Raw genomic sequence first — 23,563 nt, 5'->3', positions numbered from 1 at the left:
TTTCCCCTGAACCCCCTCCCATCGCAGAGCTTTCACTGAAACCTCTGTGGCGTGTATATTTTCCTAAAGTTGCCAGGGCCAAAATGGTACAGCTGAGACATTCACAGAAGTCAAAGAAAGTGCAGAGCCAGGTTAGCGCGCAGGGGTACAATAGTTCCTTAAGAGCGAGCGCCTCCCCCGCTGCCGCCCCCCTCCTCCCCAACCTTCCGTCTCTAATGAACCTTTGGTGTCTGTCCACAAAAAACAAACATCAATCAGGCAACAGGCTGTTCCTTTTCCCCTGTTGCCAGTCTGAAATAACAGTCATCCCCCGCTGGGCTGGGAACGCCACTTCCCTCTCCAGCACACATACGGGATAATAAGGGGGAGGCGAAGGAGGGAGGAAAACCCGCTCCGAGGTGCCAGAATACACAGCGAGCCGTGCCTTTTGGAGCCAGAGAAAACTTGGGAACACAACAGCTTTTGATTCCTCCTGCCCCACTGGGCACGTTAATTATTTAATAGTTGGCTTGTGAATTGGTGGCTGTGGTAGGAACAGGGTGGAAGGGAAATCAGGCTTTCCCCCCCCATCCCCTCCTTGAGCTGGCAGAACAGTGTGTGTGTGCACACACGTGTGTGTGTGTGAGGCTGCGGGCACGCCTGGGAACCTGCTCCGAGCCGTGTCCCCCCGCCGCCGCTCTCACAAGACCCCCCTTGTTGGCTTGTGACCACAGCAGCTACAGACAGCACGGGACGGCATCTGGATCGAATGAGTTACGGGGCAAAGAAACGCACCCCGTCTGCGCTGCCTTTGGAGGCTGATATTTTTCACCTATTCTGACTGGGGGAAGGGCACTTGGGAGCTTATACCGGATTTCAACAGAGTTGGAAACGGAGCTGCAAATCAAACAGAGATCGGCTCATGATTTGCAACCAAGGCTTTCCAGGCGTCTGAAGCAACACTTTGGAAGGAGCGTGGGGAAAAGGAGAATGTAACTACATCTCATTTGGATGGAGAGGACTCACAGATGTTAGGAATATTTTTGATCAACAGCTTTCCTGGCACCGCTTGTGGTGGAATCCACAACCTTGACGGCTAGCTGAGTAAGAAAGTGCTGGCAAGCTCCTGTCTGCATGCAGGCAATTTGCAAGGCTGCCAGTCAATATTTCAGTGAAAACAAAATTGCAGGGATCATATTAAAAGAGGGGAAAAGGGAAAATAAAACAAAACAAAACCCAGCTTCTCCGTTTAAGAGAAACTCTGATATGACCTGATGGGAAAGAGCCTCCCAAACCAAAACGCACTCTTTGTTTGTTTAAAATTAACACACTGTGATGGGAGTCCTGCCGTGAGCACGCGAAGGCAAGCCTGCCAGCAGCAACAGAAGCAGACTCAGCAAGAAGTGGCTTTACACGGGGACACCTGGGTGGCATGTTTAGTACAGGCCTGCAGGAAATGATGCAGAAAGAGGTTTATGGTTGTGTCCATTTGGTGGAGGAAATGTATGCAGCAGGCATGGGTCTGAGCCAAAATCCTGGACACAGTCCTCTTCAACTGCTGGGAGGACAGGGGAAGGGATGGGAGGAAAAGAGAGCTTCTGTGGCAATATTTTCAAAATCTGGGTCTGGATGTAGCCACGCTGGTCTATTCTTCGTTTAAAACAACGGTATTCTTGGAGGAGACAGCAAGCTGTGTAGCCCAGGCAGTATGTCTCTCTGGACCAGTCTAGAGATGACTGACACAGGCTCCCAGGGGCATCTAAGCTCCTGGTACAGCTCACACCACCATTTGGAGTCTCTTTAGAGCGCCTCTGCGTTACTCCCACCCGCATGGCTTGCAAAAGGGTGCTCTGCTGCTCATGGCCACCGAGTCAGGCCCTTTGCTGCCCTGGCCTCAGGACTGAGCTTGGCTGACCACGCTGCCACTGTCAGCGGGGACTCCTCAGACCTCTGCTTAAGGCTGCTTTACATCATGTACTGCTGGAATGACACAAAGGGTCCAGAGAATGGCCTGTAACGCAAAAATATTTCAGGCCAAAAGGTATGTTATGCTCAGAGAATTTGTTCGTTGATCCAATGAAAGGTATAAAATAATCTGCTCTAACTTGATCAGTACAGAATGTAATGGACATATTCTAGTTGTTGGTTTCAGCTTTCTAGCTCAGTTTTAAAGACAGGTCAATAATAAAAATAATGACAATGTTCATTATTGTGTAAACATTCAATGCTCACGCTGTAAATTTCTTCCTCCAGCCATTAAGCCTGTACTAAATCAGGTTGTCTCTGCAGAGCTCGCACTGCAAGCGCCTCTCACTGTGCCCAGAGAAGGAAAGCAACTGGCTGGGGACAGCTTAGCTGTTTGGAAGCCAAATCGCATAGTACTGAGAAAATTAAAATGTTAGCTGCTTCATCCAACAAGGCTGGCCCTTTTCTGCCACCCTGCTCTGTGGATAGCTTCCCAGGGAGCAGGCTGCGGCTTTGCTCTTGCAGTTTAACATTCACGAGTCGATGCAGTTTGAGGTGGGTTTGCAAACTCTCATTTGATCTTTGGCGCTGCTGCCTGGTCCTACGCTTCCCAAAACATCACAAGGACAAGGACTCATGGGCCTGAAGGGACTAACTCTTCTTCCGTGGGTTTCACGCCACGAGACAGGGAGCGTTCAGGAGACAGATCTCTCTCAAAACTGGATCATCAATAAATACGGAAATACAGAACAAACTAAGCAGACACCAGCAGCAGATGCAGGTTCACAGACGTCTGCTTATTACCAAACCTCACTCCAGCTGAGACTTAAATAGCCTCCTTTATGCAAAACGGGAGAGGGAGCGGAACTGAAGGAAACTGGCAATTACACAATTTTATTTCCCTCCTCGCCCATTCACTTTTCATCAGGTGGCTCTGCGCTCGCATACGAAAGGCGCTTGTGAGCGCTAAGTTAAGCACAAAGCCAGCTTGATACTTTCCTTTCACTGGGAGGAAGCCTCCATGCGCTTCGCTGGATGCAGTGGAAAAGCACAGCGAACACAATATTTTATATTATTTTGAAAGCACCAGGCGCTGCCTGAGAAACAGGGACTTCAGGCTGCGTCGTCCCTTTTTTCCAAGGCTGCATCTCTCCCAAACATAATGCTGCTCAGAACCGGGCATGGGGTCTCAGTTTAGCCCCGCACCAGGATTTATCTCTGCAGATCCACCTGCAATCTGCTTTTTCCGCATCTTTAAAAAACCTCCTTCTTCCTTCCAAAATCTCCACCTCAACTCTAGTGGGTTGATGGGCAAAGAACACACTATCTCACAGTGCTAGGAGATGCACCTGGCTGCAATCAAGCTTCCCCAGCTTTGCTGACATCTTTTAAGAATATATCTCCAACATGACAAAAAGTTAATGTCCATTTCATTGGAGAGAGATATGGAAGTCTGACTATTGCCTTATAGACAAGCCTTAAAGAATTTATTAGTGATGAAACCAGTATGTTTCTTCAGAAACTTAATAGGGTTCCATAAAAATTACTTCAATAACTTTTAAAATTTAATGGTGAACGAGAACCTTTCCACAGGCTTTTTGAACTGTCCGACAGAATCCCATAGTGGGGATATAATTCTGCAATAAATTTTGCAGGACTGTTAAAAAAAAAAAAATATATAGAAAGCTTTTAATTTCCTATTACCTCCTGTAAGACTTTGCCATCAATTTAAAGCAAATAAATGAACTAAAAGCACTGCAGTCATTTTTCTGTCCCGGAGATTTACAAGAAAATATTTACTGTTTGGAGAAAAACCCAACAAACTAGAACAAGTATCCTTTTCAGAAACACAGACAGGCAAACACAAACACTATGCCAAGTCCTGCTCTCTTGTACATTGGTGTAAACCCAAATAACTCTGGTGAAGTCAATGGTGTCAGTATGGCTTCACCTGGCTGAGCCGCGCACGGAGCAGCGGAGATGGAAGGAAAGCCTCACGCTGCCAGTCCCTGGGCAGGTCGGCAGCAGCATTAACAGGCTCCGCGGGGAACGGTGTTCAGCCCTTGTTAGCAGGAAGGATGGGCAGCGAAGCGCAGAGGCGAGAGAAGCGGCGAGCACATGTGTGCAGGGCTCGCACAAGAATTAAAGGAGAAAACGGCAGGAACCTGGTCTCCTCCCTCCCCTCCCATGGGACAGGACCAGAGAGCTACATCACTTACAACAGTGATTTCAAATGAAGCTAATATGAAAAAAAAAAAAACAACAAACCCAGAAAATTAGCATGAATTACTGCTGCTTGCCACGCAGGCTGATTGGGACAGCGGGGTCCTACCCATCAGGCGGGTCCCTGTCACGGGAGGCAGACCTCGGTGCCTGGGGGGACAGGGAGAGCAGAGGGAGAACCTGTGAGATGCTGACAGCATCCTCTTTTCCTGAAGTCTCCACTGCTGGAGGCTGGGGCCTCGCTGGGACTTACCACCAGTGCTCCACACAAGAGTAACCAGATCCATTTGCAATTAAACGGCACGCCCTGGTCTCATTGATCACTCCCATTGATTGCCCAGAAGGAAACACAAGCCGACCTGGGGTCAGATCCAGGTGCCCCCTTCACCAGCCTCCTTACCCACCACCGCCTCGCCACACGACTCCCCGATGCCCAGGCTGCCCTGTTTTATGGCGGGGACCTGCGGTAAGCGCGGGGTTCCCCTATCTGCAGGAGTCCCTGATGGGGGACAGCTGCCCCTCTGGAACCTGCTTCAAAAACGGGGGGGGGGCGCAGAGAAGGAGGACTGTCCTCTGTGAGGATCATGCCTGATTTAAACGGCGACGTGGTGGCTGCAGCCTGCTCAGACCTGTACTAGAAGCCCAGACACCTGCCCTCACCTCACAGCACTAGTCCCTATGAAGAGGGCATCACGTTTATACCCAGTGTTTAATTGTCTAAGAAACTGAAGCTTTACAAAATCTTACATGAATAAAACATGTCTCTGAGGTATTTTAAAAGCAGAATCGAGAAGACCTGATAGCTTTGTGGGGGTTGCAACCGCTGCTCTTAACGTCACTGCCCTACAGCATCCTTCTGGTGCTGGGACACAACCCGGTCCAGCATCCTGCAACCTGGGACAGCAGCTGGAAATGGCAAGACTTACCAGCTTGGCTTTTGCTACTCTAGAAAACAGATAAGCAAACTATAAACAAGGAGTAAAAAGATGGTATCTTTCAAACATCCTTTCCAAGTCTAGGCATTTGGAAGAAATTTGGGGTTTTTTTCTTTTTTTTTCTGATTTATAGTTTGATGGTCCTTTTATCTACGTTCACATGAACCACGGAAAGCTAGAATGTGCCTACTCAATCAATATGAGTTTGTGCTGGCCCATTCAGGATATATATTATTTTGCTTTTATAGTTTATTTTAAATAAAAAGCATAATTAAAGAAAATAAACCACCCACTTCATAACATTTATACAACGAAGACTTTATTTATTTTATTTACGTTTCAGTGGGCAAGGCACAGCATGCAGTTAGCTTTCCATGATACTTAACAAAGCCGCATTTGAAATTTAAAATCTTTAAGGAAATGAACAAATTCTGCGGAGGAAGGGCAGTTGAGCAAAGAGACTTCTTACATTACCCTAGGTAATTGTGCATATATATGTTTCTGCGTGCCTCTCTCCACTCCAAAAACATATCCATGACTTGGATGCTTTAAATCAAAAAGCAATTTCAGTCTGTAATTCTCAAATAAATAATTAAACACATTTTATCTCCTACAGTATTGCTTCTATTCATTCTAATCCCACTGACAGGAATGCAGCAACATACCCCACATCCTTAAAATAAAACAAAACACAAGATACCAACCAGAAGGCCTGGAAATGTTTATAATTCAACTTTTCAACTCTTGGCTGCAGCCTGAAGCTACAAAGAAAGCTCTATGCTGGCTCCCTCGAAGGAGGCAAACCTGGAGATAGCTGTGCAAACCACAAAACCTGCCCGCTTGCACGAGGCAGCTCTAACTTTAGGAGGCATACATCCCTCAATTTGTGTCGAAGTTAATAAATTATCCACTTTTGCAGCCTGAGTTTTACAAAGTTGGCCGGACAGTGTGGTTAAGGTGAATGGTCTCTCCGACGTGTCCATCATACTTTCACAGACAGATAGGGCTGGTTATATCCTCAACTACATGTAACACAGCTAACAGGGGAGACAGAGAGTATATTCCCGTTCCCAAAGAGAAGGCTGAGAGCTTTCCAGAGCCTGCAAAATTAGAAAACTGCAAGAAGACTGAAAGACTACACTTAACACTGCATTATTTTCTGTGTTTGGTTTTGTTTTGAAATGTGGCTAACTGGCTGTGACTTGGCTGGTTATCTTGGTTACCCATATTGTCTGAAAATCAAAGTCCTCCTCCTTCCCAGGCCACTGTGTAATTATATCTATGCATATGCAAGAAAGCTAATCTATTCATTCAGGCAGTGACAAAATTAGACAGAACTTTTCAAAGAGAGGATGCTGGGATGGGCTCACACGCTGCATTTAGCAGTAGTTTGGGGTATCCAGTATTGCCAACCCCCCAAGCATTTACAAATCACAAACCATCTATAAAATGAGGTTAAAAACAAAGTATTTGGAGTTCTTTTCGACTGCCCGCTGGCTTTGAAGCACAGAAGAATCAGAGTTCCAGGCTGTTCTCTGTGGCCAGGAAGACTAAAGTCGTGCTTAAAAAATGAAATTAAAGCTTAGATTCTTGTACAATCCTCTGAAGGCCTGGGTTTCATGAAAAACACAGAATACTGTACGATTGTGATAAAATCACAAGAGATGCAACACAGGGAATAGAGCAGCTGCAGAGCATCCTGAGCACTGCATAAATCATAGCAATGTGGTTGCTATCTAAATAAATGCATTACTTATTTATTTTTACAGATGCTGCTGTGGAAGTTTTTGCATGCCTGTAATTACGGTGGACTGTTGTCCAAAGATTCAGCTGTAAATTATCATCCCACTCAAGTTCACTGACCGCAGGTCTAATCACACGCAAGACGGTGACCTCACCAAAAGGTAACCAGAACCCGGGGATAAAACCCAGATCAAGCAACAGGAGGCATCTCTGCTTCTCCTGCATCTCAGACCCCGCTGTGGATCCCACGCAGGAAACTTGAAAAATTTATATTGCTCCTGACCTCCATTCATGTAAAGCACAGCTAATCGCCTGAGCGGGCGCTGTGAGAGTTGTTTGCTCTGTGTCGATGCAGCCTTTCTTGCGATGGAAAGCTCAACATGCCGGCACGGTAAGGTACAGCCCCTGAAGGAGGTGGACTTGGTACAGGAGATGCTGTGCCAGCTCGGACAGTGCACCTCTGACCCTGCCAACTGGAGAGGGCCAGGACCAGAGGCAGAGCAAAGCGCACAGGCGGCATGGCGAGCGCAGAGACACCGGGCTCTCGATTCCCCTGTCACTGCTGAGCAACCATTAAGCTGTGCTGCTGCAAAGCTTCGCCAAGCACATTATTTTGAGCTCGGCTGCGTTCAGGTTGTTTTCTGCTTCCCCAGGCACTCACAGGTTCCTTCTGGAGAGCTGCCCCACTGCCCTCCCTCCCATCCTGCCCCCACCCCTCCATTCCCCTCTCACCCCATCGCACAGTCAGAACCATCGGTTCTTAACAGCATGTCCTACACTGGAGGTCTTGTAGTTAAAGCTTTTAAAATGATTTAGTATGACAGTTTAGTGCTGAATTAAAAAATAAAATAAAAAAAAAAAAAGAGAAGCAGCAGAGAGAAAAAGGAAAGACAGTCCCCTTAAGGCAACAACGTTATGGAGCAGTGATCTCAGAGGAACAAGGGTTCTTCTCTGGTTCAGATGTGCTTGTCAGAGCTCAGTGTCGTCTCTGAAGAAGAAATCTCTCTTGCTGGCCCAAGGCACAGTTTTGTGGTCAAGAGGACAGAAAATAAAGGGAGGGAACTTCAAAGAACCATAAGCTGCATTAGCCCGCTGGGGCGGGTGGCTGCGGCACATCCCATGGCTGACAATTACGACCTGCACGCCGAGAAAGCTTGCCTCCCTCTTGTCAGAGGGATAAGACACAGGCTGTGAGCTTTAGAGCTTTGAGGATGTGTACAGTTCATGATGAAAGATAGCACTTCAAAGCCCTCCGCCTAGAAACCCAGGGAGAAGAGAGAGCGGAGGGTAAGCAATCTTTTTTTCCTGGGGGGTGCATATGCGGGGGAAGGATAAGACTTATTTTCACTGTCATTTATTATTGCCACGAAAATGAAGCCTTGCACTGTTTATGGAATCTCTCATTAAAAGGATCTCTTGATAAATCGCTTGATAAACATTCATTAATTAAGTCTCTCAGCACACTCGGCTGACAAGCATTACTCTTCATTTTGCAGGAGGGGGAAATCAAGGCATGGAGCTCAGTGAGCCCCAACCAGCCGGGGGCAGAGCTGGGTCCCGGCCAGTCACTCCATGCCACCAGACAGATGGATCACACTGCTCCCTCCATGTCCAGCTTGATTTTGACCCCAATATAGGAGCAATGTACTCGACTTCAACAAACTTCAAACGCTTGTCCCCGTGCTGCTGCCCAGTATCCCTGCAGGGCAGACGTGGCTGTGCAGGTCTGGCTCCTCCATGGGCATCCCGGCTGATGCCCTGGGGGCTCCTGGACACCCCTTTCATCTTCACCTCCGCACCCATGCCCTGCCCAGAGTTATGGACAGAGACACCTTAGCTGCTGCCCAGTCTCCGCCAACCCTGCAATGGAGATTTTCCTCATCAGGGCCCTTGACCTATGCTAAAGCCATTTGGGGAACATCTACTTTAAGGCACCCATTTCACCCTAAACCTGCCAGTGGCCCTGGTTTCAAACCGCCTCCAGCCAGACCCCCCAGAGAAGCCCACTGCAGGAGGGAGCCAGCAGCAGGAACACAACACTCGAGTCCTTAAAATACAAACTATCCCACCCTACCCACACTTAAAAATATCATCACAGCAGGCAGGTGGATGTCCTTCCAGAGACTCAGGGGTGACTGTCCCTCTCAACTCCCCAGACCGACAAGGCATCTGCCCTCCCATCAGCCACCCTGCGTCCCTCTGCCGCATCCCCCGCTTGGGGACTGAGGGACGGATCCGGCTTTCGCCTATGCCTCCCCTGCCCCACACAGCACTTGCCCTTCAGATGCAGCGAAGGACTGGCTGGGAGATTCCTGTGAGAAAGGAGCTACACGGAGGGCAAACAGACCTTTATTATTTGTTTATCGATTTATTCACCAGGAGGATGTAACACCCGGCCCTCAGCAGCAAATGCCCTTGTAACTCTGTGCTGCAGCGACAAGTTGGCTAAACAAACGCTTTTCTGCGTCAGAAAACAAAGATCCGTCAGCACAGTGGATCAGGGATTCCCTGCTTTTATTTTTAATTATTATTTCCTTACACAGCGGATTTAATCTCCTCTTCTCCTGGAAGCTCAAAGTGCCCCATTCAGCCTGTTTCACAGCTGTGACTACCAAGGTCACCCTGGGTCAGGACACCTCTCTCCACTGCATAATAGCGACCGGTCCCCAAAGTGGACATCTCCGCTGTGCATCTGTTGTTGCAGATGAACTGGTCTCAAAAGAAGGAGCACCAGCACGGCCGCCGCGGCCCCCCTGGCAGGGATGGGGTGAAGACAAACCTCCCCCTGAGAGCCCCAGACAAAAGACGCTGCTCCTCAGGCCCTTTGTGGAGCTGTGAAATATGGTCAAAGGTTAAGTTTTACAGCTGTTCCAGCCTCAAATAAGAAAAACCCGTCTATCTTAATACTTAATTGCATTGCTAAGCTGCTGATCAACTAGGATGGCATAAAACAAATACACTGGGCCAAACACATCCCCAGGGAAAGTTTGTGGGAACAGGGGGAGTTGCACCAGACAATGAATCCCCTTTATTGTGTTTTAAAAGCCTGGTTACCTTCAATAAAAGCTGTAGTGTGGATGCTGCAAATTTGCTAGTTAATATCTCTCAAAAAAGGCCACAAGTGTTTACAAAAGAAGGGCATAGTGCGAATGCCCACGGGAGAGGCCGAGCACGTGCCGCGCCGCGCGTGTGCCCATCAGGAAACCATGTCGAGCTAATCCCCTCCCCGTGCAGCCACCACGGCTCCAGCCCTGGAGAACATGGGCCTTAAATCAACGCTCTTATCTCACAAAAGGAATTTCAGCACAACGCTTTGAAAGTCACTTTCTCCCGGCCATATGGCATCACAGAACCTGGTCCTGTCGCAGCGGCGTTCATTTGCATGTGCGAGAGACAAATCTGGCTCTTGTGTCGCGGGAGTGATAACAGGACGAGGGGTAGAATTTAGTGCTGTTTGGGTTTCTGCACAAAATCTTGCTGAGGCAAATTTCTCTCACCGCTCAACGCAAGTGCCAAACGCCGAGGCAGCCCCCAGCAGAGCTTGCCCGCCATCGCAGCACGTGCCGTTCAGCAAAGCCCCACCGGTACAGGGCCACGGTAAAAGAGAAGTCCAAGACAAAAATCAGGATCTGAACCCAAACCTTCCCAAGCTGGCTACGTCTACACCCACAGCAAACCAAACAGGAACAGCTACAGAGATATAAACAGCCGTGAACACAGACTTCAAGACAGCGAATTCACAGCCATTCACACATTTAACTTCCTGATAGGGAGGTATTTTGAAAACTCATGTTGCTGAGCTGCTCCGTGATATGAAGGGGTGGGGGATCTCAGGCTTCAGCACGAGGAGGAGCCAACAAAGCTGCTAACGCTTCAACAGAAGCCTCTCCAGCAGATCTCTGTGCCACGCGTTTATGCAGGATGGCAAGATTTTTGTTTTGCTGAGGCAGTGCTGTACGGGCAATCTGGTTTGCCTTATCAGCGAGCCAAGGCTGAGAGAGGAGAAATGCTCCTCTCCACCATTTGTTTAAACTTCCCTCCTTCCCCCAGATAAAGCTGCATACTTTCGTAAAAATATCTGCAAATGTAATAACATAACAGGCTTGTCATCAGTTTCCACATTTGGAATTGAAAATCTGCAAAGCTTGGAAAGAAGGAGAATTCCTAATACTTACCACTGCTAAAGAGCCCAGCTATAAACCGGGCCTGGGTCCAGGTGATGGAGCACACAACCACCAAAACGCCTTTCCACGGCCAGCACCTACTCCTACACAACTGCAAATTACTCCTTTCTTGGCCCTCTTGAAATAATACAAGAAGGTTATTTCATCACTTTTTATAAATGGGCCTCATCTCCCCTCTTTGGGGTATTTTCATGTGCCTAGTATTCATTATTGCTCTGAACTGATTTTATTCTGTAGCTCCGCACTTGGAACGCTGCAGAACAGCCACTCTGACACTCCATTCAGAGCCACACCACCGACCTCCTCGGCATGACAAAGTAGAGCCATGCCTAGTGTGATGCCTTCCATCACGTACCACACTTTGCCCGCTAAGGCTATTTCTTCAGTATTTTTGCCCAGTATCCATTCCAGTGAGAACATCCCTGGGAACACAGGACACTAGAGTAGCCCCGGGTTACGGCTGTACCGAGCCCTCAAAGGACGGCTTGGCGTATTTAGAGATATGTCACTGTACCTCCCTAGGGGAATCTGAACCGGTGCAGTCTCTTAGCAACACCCAGTGCGTATCACAGGTAACTCTAAATTAATAGTAACAGTGGGAGCTGCGAGCCGAAACCCTGCAATGTGCCGAGCACCTTCCACTGTATTTTGGAGAAGCGAGACATACAGACACAAATGCTCTGTGCACACTGGCAGGAAAGGGATGTGCAAGCCCTTGTAAGGATAATACAGATAACACCGAAATATTGCTTTGTTTAAAAGAAATGAGGATTTGATTGTATTAGAGGGAAAAGCATATCCACTACAGTAAAGGCTGATTTCTCCTTTGTCAGTAATCCCTCTCCCGAAGACATTTGTTACAAATCTGACTGGTAGGGAAGAAGTCCCACCCCACACTGAGACAATGCAGCTCTAAATTTTAACTTAATCATCACAAACCTGTAAAGCCGATCTTTATGACAATGTGTGTGGCAAAATTAAAGGCACTGGCAAAACTGATGTTCTGCTGTTTGCACGATACGCATTTGTAACTCAAATCTCTTGCTAAGGAAAACGTTTCTCCAGATCACTTACCTTTATTTGCTGCAGGGGAGAACAGCTTCTCAGAGCCTACAGAAGCCTGAAAAAGAAAGAGAAAAAGAGGGTGAGTAATACTAAAGGAGAATTTAGGAAGGCTCGCTCACAAAAACACAGCTCATAAAACAAGTCGGTTATCTGTAGACCTGCAATTACACATTGCACCTGGAGGGTGCAATGTTGTGCCATTAAAGAATAAGCATGCATCCTAAGAAGATGAAAGCAAAGCGTATACAAGGACTGTCCTGGTCTCACCCAACTATATCCTCCTGTCTCGTTTATTTAGGCAGCCATGCAATGCACAGCTATTTTATCCATGATTCTTCATATAAAAACAAAACCAGTGAAACTGCTATCAAGCTGAAGAAAAGAAAAAAAACCAACCAAAACATTTCAAAGCCTCTCTCATTGAAAATAAGCTCATTTCTTGCTGAACATGCAAAATGTAATTTGTGTGTTGGAAACACAAGTTGCAACTGAACACATCTGTATGAAAGGGGGTGTTGTATAATAAATATTATGCCAAATGACAGGTACATGCTGCTATGCACTTATTTGAGTATGAAATAAAACGACTTCCTCTTGGAAGAAGCCCGTCTCCTTGCAAACTGGGTTGCACTATGCTGTTTGAACTCCACGGCAGTGTATTTGTGCTCCTCACAGCTCTGGGAAATAGTTAAAGAAATCCAATTAACCTAAACCTTGTAAACAGCTTCACGATAATCAGGGTCACTGGGTTACAGACAAGATGATAATGACAGACAGGGAAAAAAAAAAAAAGTCCATTCATTGTAAATAAAGCTTTTATGAGTTAATTTGATGGCTTCCTTCCCTCCCCCACTGATATCAAACAGTCAACCTATTTCAGCATAAGCTTTTCCTCCTCGCTATCTGATAAAATAGCAAGTAGCCTCTACAGAATCAAAGCTGGTCTGGGAGCAGGGAGCACGATCAACACTACTTCCATCTACAAGATCACTGAAAATATCATCAATGTTTTGGCACTGACTGCTGCGCGAATAAAATGGGGTGAAGTACAAAGCTGACAAGCAAAAGATACTAAAAGTGAAAAAAGCCTTTCTCCCCTGGCTCTGCTTTAAAAACAATGAATTAATTCAACACATGGCTGAACTAAGTTGATTTTCTTTTTGATTTTATTGATTTTATTCTAAGGCGCCTTGGGAGATTTGCATGATAAAGAGCACTATGAATTGTATTACATTGTTACATATTTTAAATGACAACTCAGAGGGAAAAAAATAAATAGTAAAATGCAAGAAGATCTGCATGAGATACAGTAAGAAGCAAGAAAGAGTGATCTGTTAATGTTATTTCTAAGGAAAGTGGCACTGCAAGCACTGAATGTCTTACTTAATGCAAATGCATAAAAAAGACAGGGAAAACAACATGAAAAATAGGTTGAGGCTGAGACACATAAGAAAGAAATTCTGAATCATGTCCACGACAAAGCTGCACGTGTAGCTGTGGCATGTATGATCGTTACACAGCTCAGCAAAAGGATCCTAAAATCTTAGGGAAAATCAGTTACCTGCACGATCCCTTCACTGCATGGATTAAAGAGAGGAAGAACCAGGATTAAACAAGGTTTTGCCTAGGCTGATTTGTAAAGAAAGTGTAACAGCGTCACACAGCAGCAACAATAGTGGTGCATAAAACGTTTGACAGCCAACTCTGAATTTACAACCCATTGTTAAGAGATTTTTCACTTATAATCAACACAAAGTCACCACGGATGCAGAACACATCTGCAGGCTCTGGGAACTCACCCATGCCAAGAGCGTACACAAAGCCAGGACCTAGCCTCGGAGCGCTCCATAAGCACTCGGACACGTGGCAGGTGGATAAATAAGATTCCCCCATTTTATAGGCAATGAAGCTTCGGCATGGCTTGCACTAAAGCCCAAGTAGTAAATTGGCAGCTGAGCCACAAATCCCAAGTGCGGGTTCCCGAGGCCGGGGTGTGCAGCCCGGGAGAGGAGCCCGTTTGCCAGAAGCCTGTTCGGAGAGCTGCCCTTCCCCGGGGTGTCCCGCGGGACCTGCTCTGGCAGCAGCTGCCCCAGCTGGGAGAAGCTCTGTGCTTCGCCTGCTCTGCAAAGTTGGGTCCTGCCGACGCCGCTTGATGGCAATCACCAGCTCACTGCCTTCTGCGTAATTCAGGATTTAATATACACTGGCACTGTTTAATCACAAGCTAAAGATCTCAGTGCTACAGGTCCAATCTATAGAAAAACAATGTTTAAGGAAGTCAAGCAAGAAAATACACTTTTAAGAGAAAGCCACAGGGATTACAGCTCAGTCTTCTGATATCAGTATGTGGCACTGCCTTCAACAATCAGAGTCAACATTTACAGAGCAGAGGTTTCAACATCACAGCCACGGTTTACAGACACAAACCTTCACACCTAGAGTTTACAGTAACTTTTGCTCTCACTTCTGGTGATTTCTAGCTCCAGATCTGAGCAGTTTTTGGCATGAGCACCATTCTGAAACAGTGAACGCCTGTGCTATAGGATACGCTGTGAGCTGCTGTAAAGGCAGGAGGGAAGCTGGGGGAGGAAGAGCCTGAATACATCATTCAATTCCATCAGTCACCCTTTAAAGGAAGTATACAATAAAACCTATGTGTCTGAGGGAGTCCACTAATGAGTGAAAAAATCCAGCAAACCAACGCATCTGCTAAAACAAGTCCCCTCCCAATTTTTCTGCCATTTCAAGCAAATCATTTGCATATGTTTAAGAAGAGATTTAAAAAAAAAAAAAACCAAACGTGGAATTCTTCCCTTCTGAGCAAAACCAGGCGTTTAGAGTCCTTTCTGTGGATGGGTTCAAGACATCCCAGGAAATCACACTTTTTTAAAATGAGAAAACAAAACTAGAAATTTCCTTTTCCCCCTTTTCACTGCCTCCTGCCCATCCCCACCCGAAGCACCTCCCCGGGGACGAGAGCAGCTGGAGCAGCGCCGTGCACCCCTCTGGGCTTTCACTGCCCGCCAAATGCCTTTTGGTTACTGAACATGGCAGAGGGACATCCCCCTCCTGAAGGCAACAGAGAAGAGACCCCTCCAGCCTTCCTTCTACACATGCTGCTCATCTCCTTCCCCTGCAGTGCCACAGCACAGCCCAAGACAGGCATGTTTTCACAAAAGCTGCTGCTTGCCAAATCGCACCCTCACCCCCAAGAACAACCTTTGCATTTTAAGCATATCTAACATCTGTCCCAAAAGCGAAACACACACAAGCGATTTCGGAGAGCAGCACGGTTTCTGAGATAGTCTCATGCTGCTGAAACTTTCAAGACCCAGCACCCTCCTGATGACGCGCTAAGGTCTGCACCTCAGCTTGCAGCTCCCCCTTTGTGGTCTATTCAACAAAGTTAGCAATTCTCTGCCCCATTTTCATTCTCTTTCCTTTCTACACCAGATCTAAAGGGGGAAATATCTCCACCCAGTTCTGTGACAGTTTGAAACCAGGCTGAACACACAGCAGAGAAACACAACATTTCTACCCTCTTCTGCTTTGCAAAGAGCAAGCAGAGGAGTGATGCTCCAGTCCCTCGTCTTCCCTTCACTTGAACCTGGCACGTATAAACACTGATTCCATTTGCAGCACTAAAAGCTTTGCAAAGGCATCTTCCTCCTCAAAATGTAGAGTGGTAACCACAAAAGATGCAGCGTACCCTCTCTCCTCTGGAGGTGAACAGTGAGGCCTAACAAAGTCCTTGACTCATTCATCCAGGTTCCCACTAACCCAGGGCAGCTGAAAGGTCCAAGAGCTCTTACAGACGGATAATTTAATGATTATATATAACAGAACAACATCATCTGACAGAGACAGCATTATAAACTATGCCACAGTAATTACTTTTTTTTTTTTTTTTTTTCTTTCTCTGCAGCCTGTAAAATGGCTATCAGGGAATAAAACCATTCCTTATCACCAACAACAGAAGCTCTATGGATCTCCACGCAGTCTCCTGGAGCACCCAATGCCAGATCCAAGCCTGATACTTCAGGCGCCTGATCACAAGACTTTGGGAAGCTGCTAATAAGGCTGCAGCTCTGGTTCACAAGGAGCAAGACCCCATGGTGTCAGGGACCCAGTACACGTTTTGTACAGGGCAAAAGCCAAGCATTGCCTTCAAATTTGAGTCCAGTATGGGAGGCAGAAGGAAAAGGAGGCAATAAAATACACTTTACTTTTTATTTCTGGACAGCTGCCTATCTTCTAAACAGCCAAGAGCTGGTCTCAAGAGAGACTGTTTTCACACTATCACTGAACCTAGCAAGCACTAAAAACCTCTCAAGAAAACCCTTCTCCAGGAGATTTTCAAACCAGAAGTGTTGGATACACTTAAGAGAAACTTCCAGCATAACACACAGACACTACCTGACGATTTTGGATCAATTTTCTTTCTTCCCTTTCATCTGTTTCCCCTGCTTTTACCTACCACTCCGATGCCACTTGATCACTTCTCTAGAGATTTTCAGCACATGTCAGTATTGCTTTATTAGTTTCCAGTTGATTCTGGAAGTCATTCATACCAGCCCCCTTCATTCAGTAATATGAGAACAATAACTAAAACAGGAAGGTATTGTTTGGGTAGTGGTTCTTCTATAGGAAATGGAAATCGATATGTACAGAAAGGTGCAAGAGGAGCCTAGGAATCACACACACGCACACAAAAAACAAACTAAAATTCATCCTTTAGACCAAGAAAGCATTCAGCACATTTCAGGATATAGAAGCAACCCACGGGTAACACTGCGTGCATTGTGAGGGGATGTTTCAAGGGAACCTATGGTCTTTTCAAAACCAGGATGATTTCTAGAGAGAAATCACAGCTCGATTAAGACAACAAAAGAAAAGTTAGACCTGCAAGTCAGTCCTTTCATTCACCATCCCAGGCAAAAAAGCTGGGTAAGAACTGAACTACCTTTCTGTGACACCTTCTAGGCAAATCCAGCACTGTGGTAGGCGGCTGGCTGGGACAGAGCACAACCCAGCTGCGCAAGGGATTAAGCATGAGGGAACAGGATACACACTGGACTTCCACAAATCCACACTGCATTTAGTGATTATCTCCTGACAGCAAAGACATTCCTGTCCCCTTCCCTCCCGAGACCCTCACACAGAATTTATAGCCTGGGCTTTCAAGAAGGCTCAGCACTCAGCAGCTGCCCTTGGGGCACCGCCTGACGGGAGCTATCGGCTATGGAGCATTTCCGAAAATCCATTTAGATACTCAAACAGTGACCAGGTTATTCTGAAAAATCTGCCTCAGAACTGCTGATGGTCAGGATCACGTATGAAATTCTGGCTGTTGTTGTCCAATGCAAATAAGAAATAATAATAAATAATATTCCCTAAGCAAGAATGAATGCCAGACAGATCTCCAGCTTTCTAGCAACAATTCTAAAACTTCAGTGTGCCTTTAGCTACACTGTAACACGTCACAGTGAAAGATGCAGCACAAACACCCTGAACAGGCAACTACTTATGCAGATGGCAGTGCCTCAAATGCGCCAGATAGTTCTAGTTCAGTTTTGATTCAAGGCCATCTCTGGGAGGTACCAAAGGGTGTTCCGTATCTTGTACAAAAGGTCCACTAGAAACAAAACGCTTCTTGGGCTGTACTTTCATGCAGCAACAGACTTGTTTAGGTTACCACCTCGCATTCATTTAGCACATGCATATTCAGCACTGCTATAGTCCTGGAAAGGACCTTTCCCGACGCACTCCTCTCTTCGTCACTTTTTCTTCCAAGAACGCTCATTTCTCTCAGCAGTTTAGATAACCATGACTATTTTTTGCAACAGCCCCTTGGAGAAGCTAGCACAAGTCTGGGAACAGAGAATTAAATTAGGCCATAGAGAGCCTAGAAGCAGAGATCACTGGTCCCAATTCACCATTGAATTGCACTGAATTCACAGGATGGCAAAAGGAAACCAAGGCAAAGTGGATGATGACTGGAAGGCAGCGAAGGAAATCCCATACAGACAGTTTGATTCAGTTAGCGCAGGGCAACGAGGAGCCAAGCCCATTGCTTCTCCGCAAGTTCAGCGTTACGGTTTTGTTTTGGACCTTCTCTTTTGGCAGCACAGTGATAAGCTTAAAATTACACCATTTTGAATCCAGAGCATGTTCCTCATGGTTTTACAACCATATGGGGATAGATCAAACTAGTTTAGATTAAGCAGCAACTGTAATTCTTAAGCATACGCTGCTGCGGTCCGTGGGCTCACTGCACAGACATGCCTCTTCCACGCCAAAGGGTGACCTACTGCTCCGAAAGCAGCGGGATGTCTGACCTACAGCATGTCTGCTATCAGAGCCTCAGGGCACGGGCTTGGTAGCTCCTCTTCCCTCTCTTCTCAAACCATCCCTCCAGCCCCTGGAGAATGGCTATAGCCCAGAGTTTCCCCCTTCCTATCCCCTCCATTAGCCATGCTTTATGATTCATCTTCCTCTGAGCAGTTGCTGTCTCCCAAAGGAAAAGATCAAACTCCCTCTCCTTCCCAGCTCAGCTCCAATAAATAAATAAATACATGCACTGAAAAAAAATTTAGTAAGGGAGGAGAAGGGAGGAAGCTAGGGAGTTCCTGGTCATACAGCTGCAAAAGGTCCCTCAGCTGTTTGCAGAGACAGTGAGCAGAAAAGAAGATTTCCAGCTGTCCCTCATTAAACCCAGCCAAAATACTTGCTTCAGCTTATTGTGCCTGTGAGTCCTAATTGAAATTAAGGTGCACTTGGTCCGTATCTCCGTATCCTCCTCCTTCCAACCTCAGCTCCCAAACTGCTACCAAAACCTACCTTGATTTTACCCTCTGGGCTATTTTCCATTCTAACCAGCACTGATTTCCCCATTACAACACGTTTGTATGCTCCATATCCTGGCTTATTCCCACCGAGCAAATGCCAGTTATGGTCAGCAGAAAAAAAAGAAAAAGCAGAATGCAAAGTAGATGTTGGTCTTCTTTTTCTCACACTGGATGTTCTTATTTCTTTGCTCATGGACAACACCATCAACTTAGCTTCTAGGTAGTCTGCTCTATGCATGGCATCCAGAGGACAGTCCTCTCCCGGTGTCACAGCATCAGCCTGCACCTCTCACTGTAGGTCAGAGGCAGCAGTGTGTCCGTGTCAGGGGCAACCTATCCATGCCCCAGCCAGTGAAAACCAATTCTCCATGGTACACCTATAAAAAGGCTTTGTGCGATCTATTTTTTAACATCTCAAACAACAGAGATCTCATGCCTTTTCCTGAGAGCTGATCCCTCTTCCGCCCAGGCAGGCTTTTCAGCCCGGACTTTCACATTTAAATTTTTTCCATTACCCAGACATTGATTTAGCCAACCACAGATTTGATTACTGATTTAGCTTTTCCTAAACCTGTCTACAAATATGAAAGTTTAGGAATGCTGCGTAACGTACTACTATAGTAGTTTGTATTATTGTCGTTACAGCTTGAAACTGTCTAGCCAGACTATCTATTTGGCTGGGATACAGGTTTTTCTTTGCACTAAATCAAACGGAATGGTGAGTGCTCTTTGCAGAACTACCCAAAACTTCTTATAATTCAAAGGCTGCATTGTAGGAAGAGCGATGGGGGAGAGCGGGGACTGTGCTGCAAATGACAGGTGGCAGACTGTTGTTTGGTACCTACCAAATTACTCTGCTGCTCCCAGGGCTGCCTTGGCATTTCATTATCCCGACTCTCTCCTGGAAGGATGCGGACATAAATTCACACCTCGTGTCCTGGTTTCCGTCAAACTGAGTAAGAGTGCAAACGCTGGCACCAACTGGGAATGCCAAGCAGGGCTTGGCACGCTAGAACAAACCCTCAGCTGTGGTCTTTGCCAGGTACCTGCATTTATCATTGTAATGGCCTGCCAGCCAGGGCTTGGCACCCGCCGGAGGAGGGAGGGAGGAGGAGGGCCGAGCTCTGCACTGCCAAGCAATTCATCCCCGCGGCTCCTGCCATCGCTGTACCAGCAGGGCAACCTTCATTTTATTTTATCTTTTAACCAATTACGTGTCACCCAAATCCCACCTGCAGCCTCCTCCAACACAAATGGCTATAAATCACCGCTCAGAGACCGAAAGGGTTTTGCAAGACATTTGATTTCATAAAAAGGTCACTGTCTGTCTGAGAATTGCTGCAGTTCAAAAACGTACCGAGTAACAACCTGCACTGGCAGCCAGGGAAGGAACCGCTTTCCATGGTCTGTTGCGTGTTTTCAGATAATATTAGAACAATTAGGGAGGCCAACAATGGCAGAATCATTAGAATTCAGCTGAACCAAAGAGATGATACAAATTCAGTGAAGTATTTCCTCCTTCCAATTTTTGAAGAAAACACAATCGATTCAATAAAAAAGGGAAAATTGCACAAGCATACTAGAAACATTTGACATAGCCACCTTGAAAAGGTAAACAGAAGAAATGCCTTTTGTCACCGCAACTTGCTCCAATCTGCCTGGGTATTTCAAAGCTTAACACAACGCTTTGCCGTTTCTCAGACCACCGCAGCAACCCATGGTCTGAGAGCACTCAGGACAGTCTGCTGTTTAGGGAAAATGCTATCTTCCCATTCTTAAACCGTATGCTGGATATGTAGCAGATCCCGTATAGCACTTTATGTGAACCACATCACAGCAAACATTTGGGGATGCTCAAACCCCGTTTGACACTGATGCTGTTCTGGATGCCCTTCGTGTCCATCCCTCTTTTGCAGGTGACATGTCCTGCCAGACAGCCCTCTGACAAACCACCATCAAATTCTCTGAAAAGGATAACTGCAGTAAATACACGAGATACAGAGAAGATCACATCGACCTCCTAGCCCAGGACCATGATGTCCGACGTGCGTCCATCCCTCCGACAGAAGTGCCCAGTTACAGATGCAATTCTGACGGCTCTTGTCTGCTGCTATTGAAACTCGCTGTATTACCCGCAGCAACCTCAAAGGAGTGCCTCTGCAGAAGGCTCTTTTGTTGTTGTTGTTTCTAATTCACTGCTCCAAAATATTTCTTGGCTGCATCCCAGGGCTGGAGCCTTATCTGCCCATCCCCCTGGCAGACACACAGCAGCTGCGGAGGCTTATCACGGCTGCCTGTCCACTGAGTTTACAAATTAACACCCTATCGAGGCTGCACGAGGGCTGATTAATCAGAGAGAGGCAGTCTGAGGGCCTTTATCACCATAAGCGGCTGCTGGGAGAGAAGTCACAAATCTCTCCGGAGGCCGGAGATGCCTTACAAATGACAGAGCGGGAGGCCGAAAGGAGGAGGGCGCAGTGGTAGGGGAGGCAGATCTTTTAGAGATAGCGGTGGTGGAGGTAATGGAGCAGTGGGAGGGGGTGAGCTGCAGGCAAACGCCAGTACATTATGACAGCTAAAAAAAAAGATAATTAACAGCCTATACCTCATGATTCTAGCTTTCCCTCCCCGGGCTATAATTTAGCCTATTGCTCCTTTGCTCCAGAGGACAATAAACATTTATTATGTTAAACACATAACCGTGCTGCACAAAAGCACCGTTCTTTCCCAGGTCCACTCCTTTCACAGCTGTGCAGTCCAGGAGGAGGATGGGGCTTCTGAAGTGGGTTCCTCTTTTATGCAAAAAACAACTCAGTGGTTTGGACACAAAACACATCCCTGGCTTCACCCAAAGCTGCAGCGCGCTGGGTGCATTCGTACCGAACATGAAGGCAAACCCCAGGCAAGTCCCAAGAGACTGAGTGAGGTGGGTCTGCTGGCTCACCTGCACCCGATACCCGGCACGAGGATGCTCCTGCGGGCAGGAGCACTGGCACTCCGAAGCAGCTCCCGCTGCAACTGCAGAGACTGTATGGATCAGGCAGGCTTCGTCACCTAAGTATCTCTTCTTTTTAATTCAGCAGCTTCGCCAAGAGGTTTACTGGGAAATTTCCAATCCCACCAGAATTATGTGTAGGAGAGATTCTTATTACAAGATGAATATTACAGCCGTGTGAATTGCATTGAAGCAGCGCTGGCCTTGCCCCTTCCGAGCACTTCATCCATCGTTATCTCACAGTGATTTAGCAGATTTGCCTACTCTGGTGCACTATGGTTCAGGCACTGCTCTTCCTTTACTTCACGGCTAGTATCTGCTGCAGCCCTCCAGCTTCATCCTTGTGCTAGGACAATGCAAAATAACTATAAAGACCAAGGGGACTTGTATTACAGAGATTTAAAAACTAATACATCTTTAAAGGAAACCAAATTGGGCATCTGCCTACATTTGCCAACATTCATTTTGTATTTTTAAGTTTTTGAGTTTAATTCTTCCAACGAAGCCAGTTGGATTTTTGTTTTAAAATGTAACATATTCTCATGATTCTCATATCTGCCTGATTCTCATGCAGCAACATGACTCCAGAAGGTAAAACTTTTTATGTTACCAACATGAAGACATTCATGAGCATACACTGCAACCACCTCCTGCCCAGTCCTTTTCATTAACACACCAGTAAACAATTCAAGAAATAATCTCTGGATAGAAATGGCACTCATTGCAGCTTTACCACCAACAGCGCAGGGCTCGCACGAGATGTTGAGGAATGTCCATTGCCATTTTGCCCGAGGAAACTGCAAAAACACAGAGCAAGACTGCCACGGCCTTACTGAACAACTTCAGGCTACCTCTTTTCAGACAGCACCGGAAAGCAAAATCAAACAAAAATGAATGATCACTTGCCTTCTCCTCCTCTCTTGATCCAATGAGAAAACTATTTCCTGAACCACCTGGAATATGGCTTTATGAATCCTTGCAGATACCCAAGTTCTAACGTTATCCGTTAGGTTAATTAGAAATGGGCAAGGAATTTCTGAATATTAGTCCTGGAAAGGAAAGACAGCTTTTTTATTTGAAAACTCCCTGCCAGACTCTGTGAAGTAGACAGCTGCAAAAGGTCTTCTTGTAGCCCTCCTCCACAAACGGACACCAGTTTTGTTTGAGCTGGGCTGGACCACCACACGTTATGTTCAGCAGACCCATGGGCAATCAAACAAGGAAGCTACAAGGCGATGATACCTCCTATCACCCCGATTAGATAACAGCAACTCTATACATGAAGGAAACATCAAATATTTATTAGGTAAACAATACGAATGTGGTAATCCTGAAACATGGTGACATATTAGAAGCTGTCTCTCCAGCGTTTATCAGATCAACTCTTTGAACTTAATTATCAACTCAGCCCATCAACCCTTCTCTCTTTCATGTCTTGTGTTTCTGTCTTTCAGAGAAGAAATGTCCCTGTTGGACTAGCTGTTCCGCACAGCTCTGTTCCTGCACGTGGACACCCTCACCCACAACAGAAGGCACACCGCAGGGCTCAGTAGTATTTAAAGACCCAACAGACAGGGTGAGGAACACCTAAAAAGAGAGAACCAGGACAGCATCTAAATTTCCCTA

The 23,563-nt window shown here is 46.5% G+C and overlaps 1 protein-coding gene across 1 annotated transcript in view; it reads right to left on the bottom strand.

The window, feature by feature from the left end:
• Positions 1 to 23,563, bottom strand: part of FBRSL1 (fibrosin-like 1) — a 401,205-nt gene that overhangs the window by 45,705 nt on the left and 331,937 nt on the right. Inside the window, exon 5 of the mRNA XM_009888109.1 lies at positions 12,104 to 12,149. Within this exon, the coding sequence (XP_009886411.1) occupies positions 12,104 to 12,149 (46 nt within the window). The remainder of the gene's footprint in view (positions 1 to 12,103; positions 12,150 to 23,563) is intronic.

This window comes from Charadrius vociferus, unplaced genomic scaffold, assembly GCF_000708025.1.
Source record: "Charadrius vociferus isolate BGI_N301 unplaced genomic scaffold, ASM70802v2 scaffold326, whole genome shotgun sequence".
Lineage (NCBI taxonomy): Eukaryota > Metazoa > Chordata > Aves > Charadriiformes > Charadriidae > Charadrius > Charadrius vociferus.
This window is presented reverse-complemented; position numbering and strand designations above follow the sequence as displayed.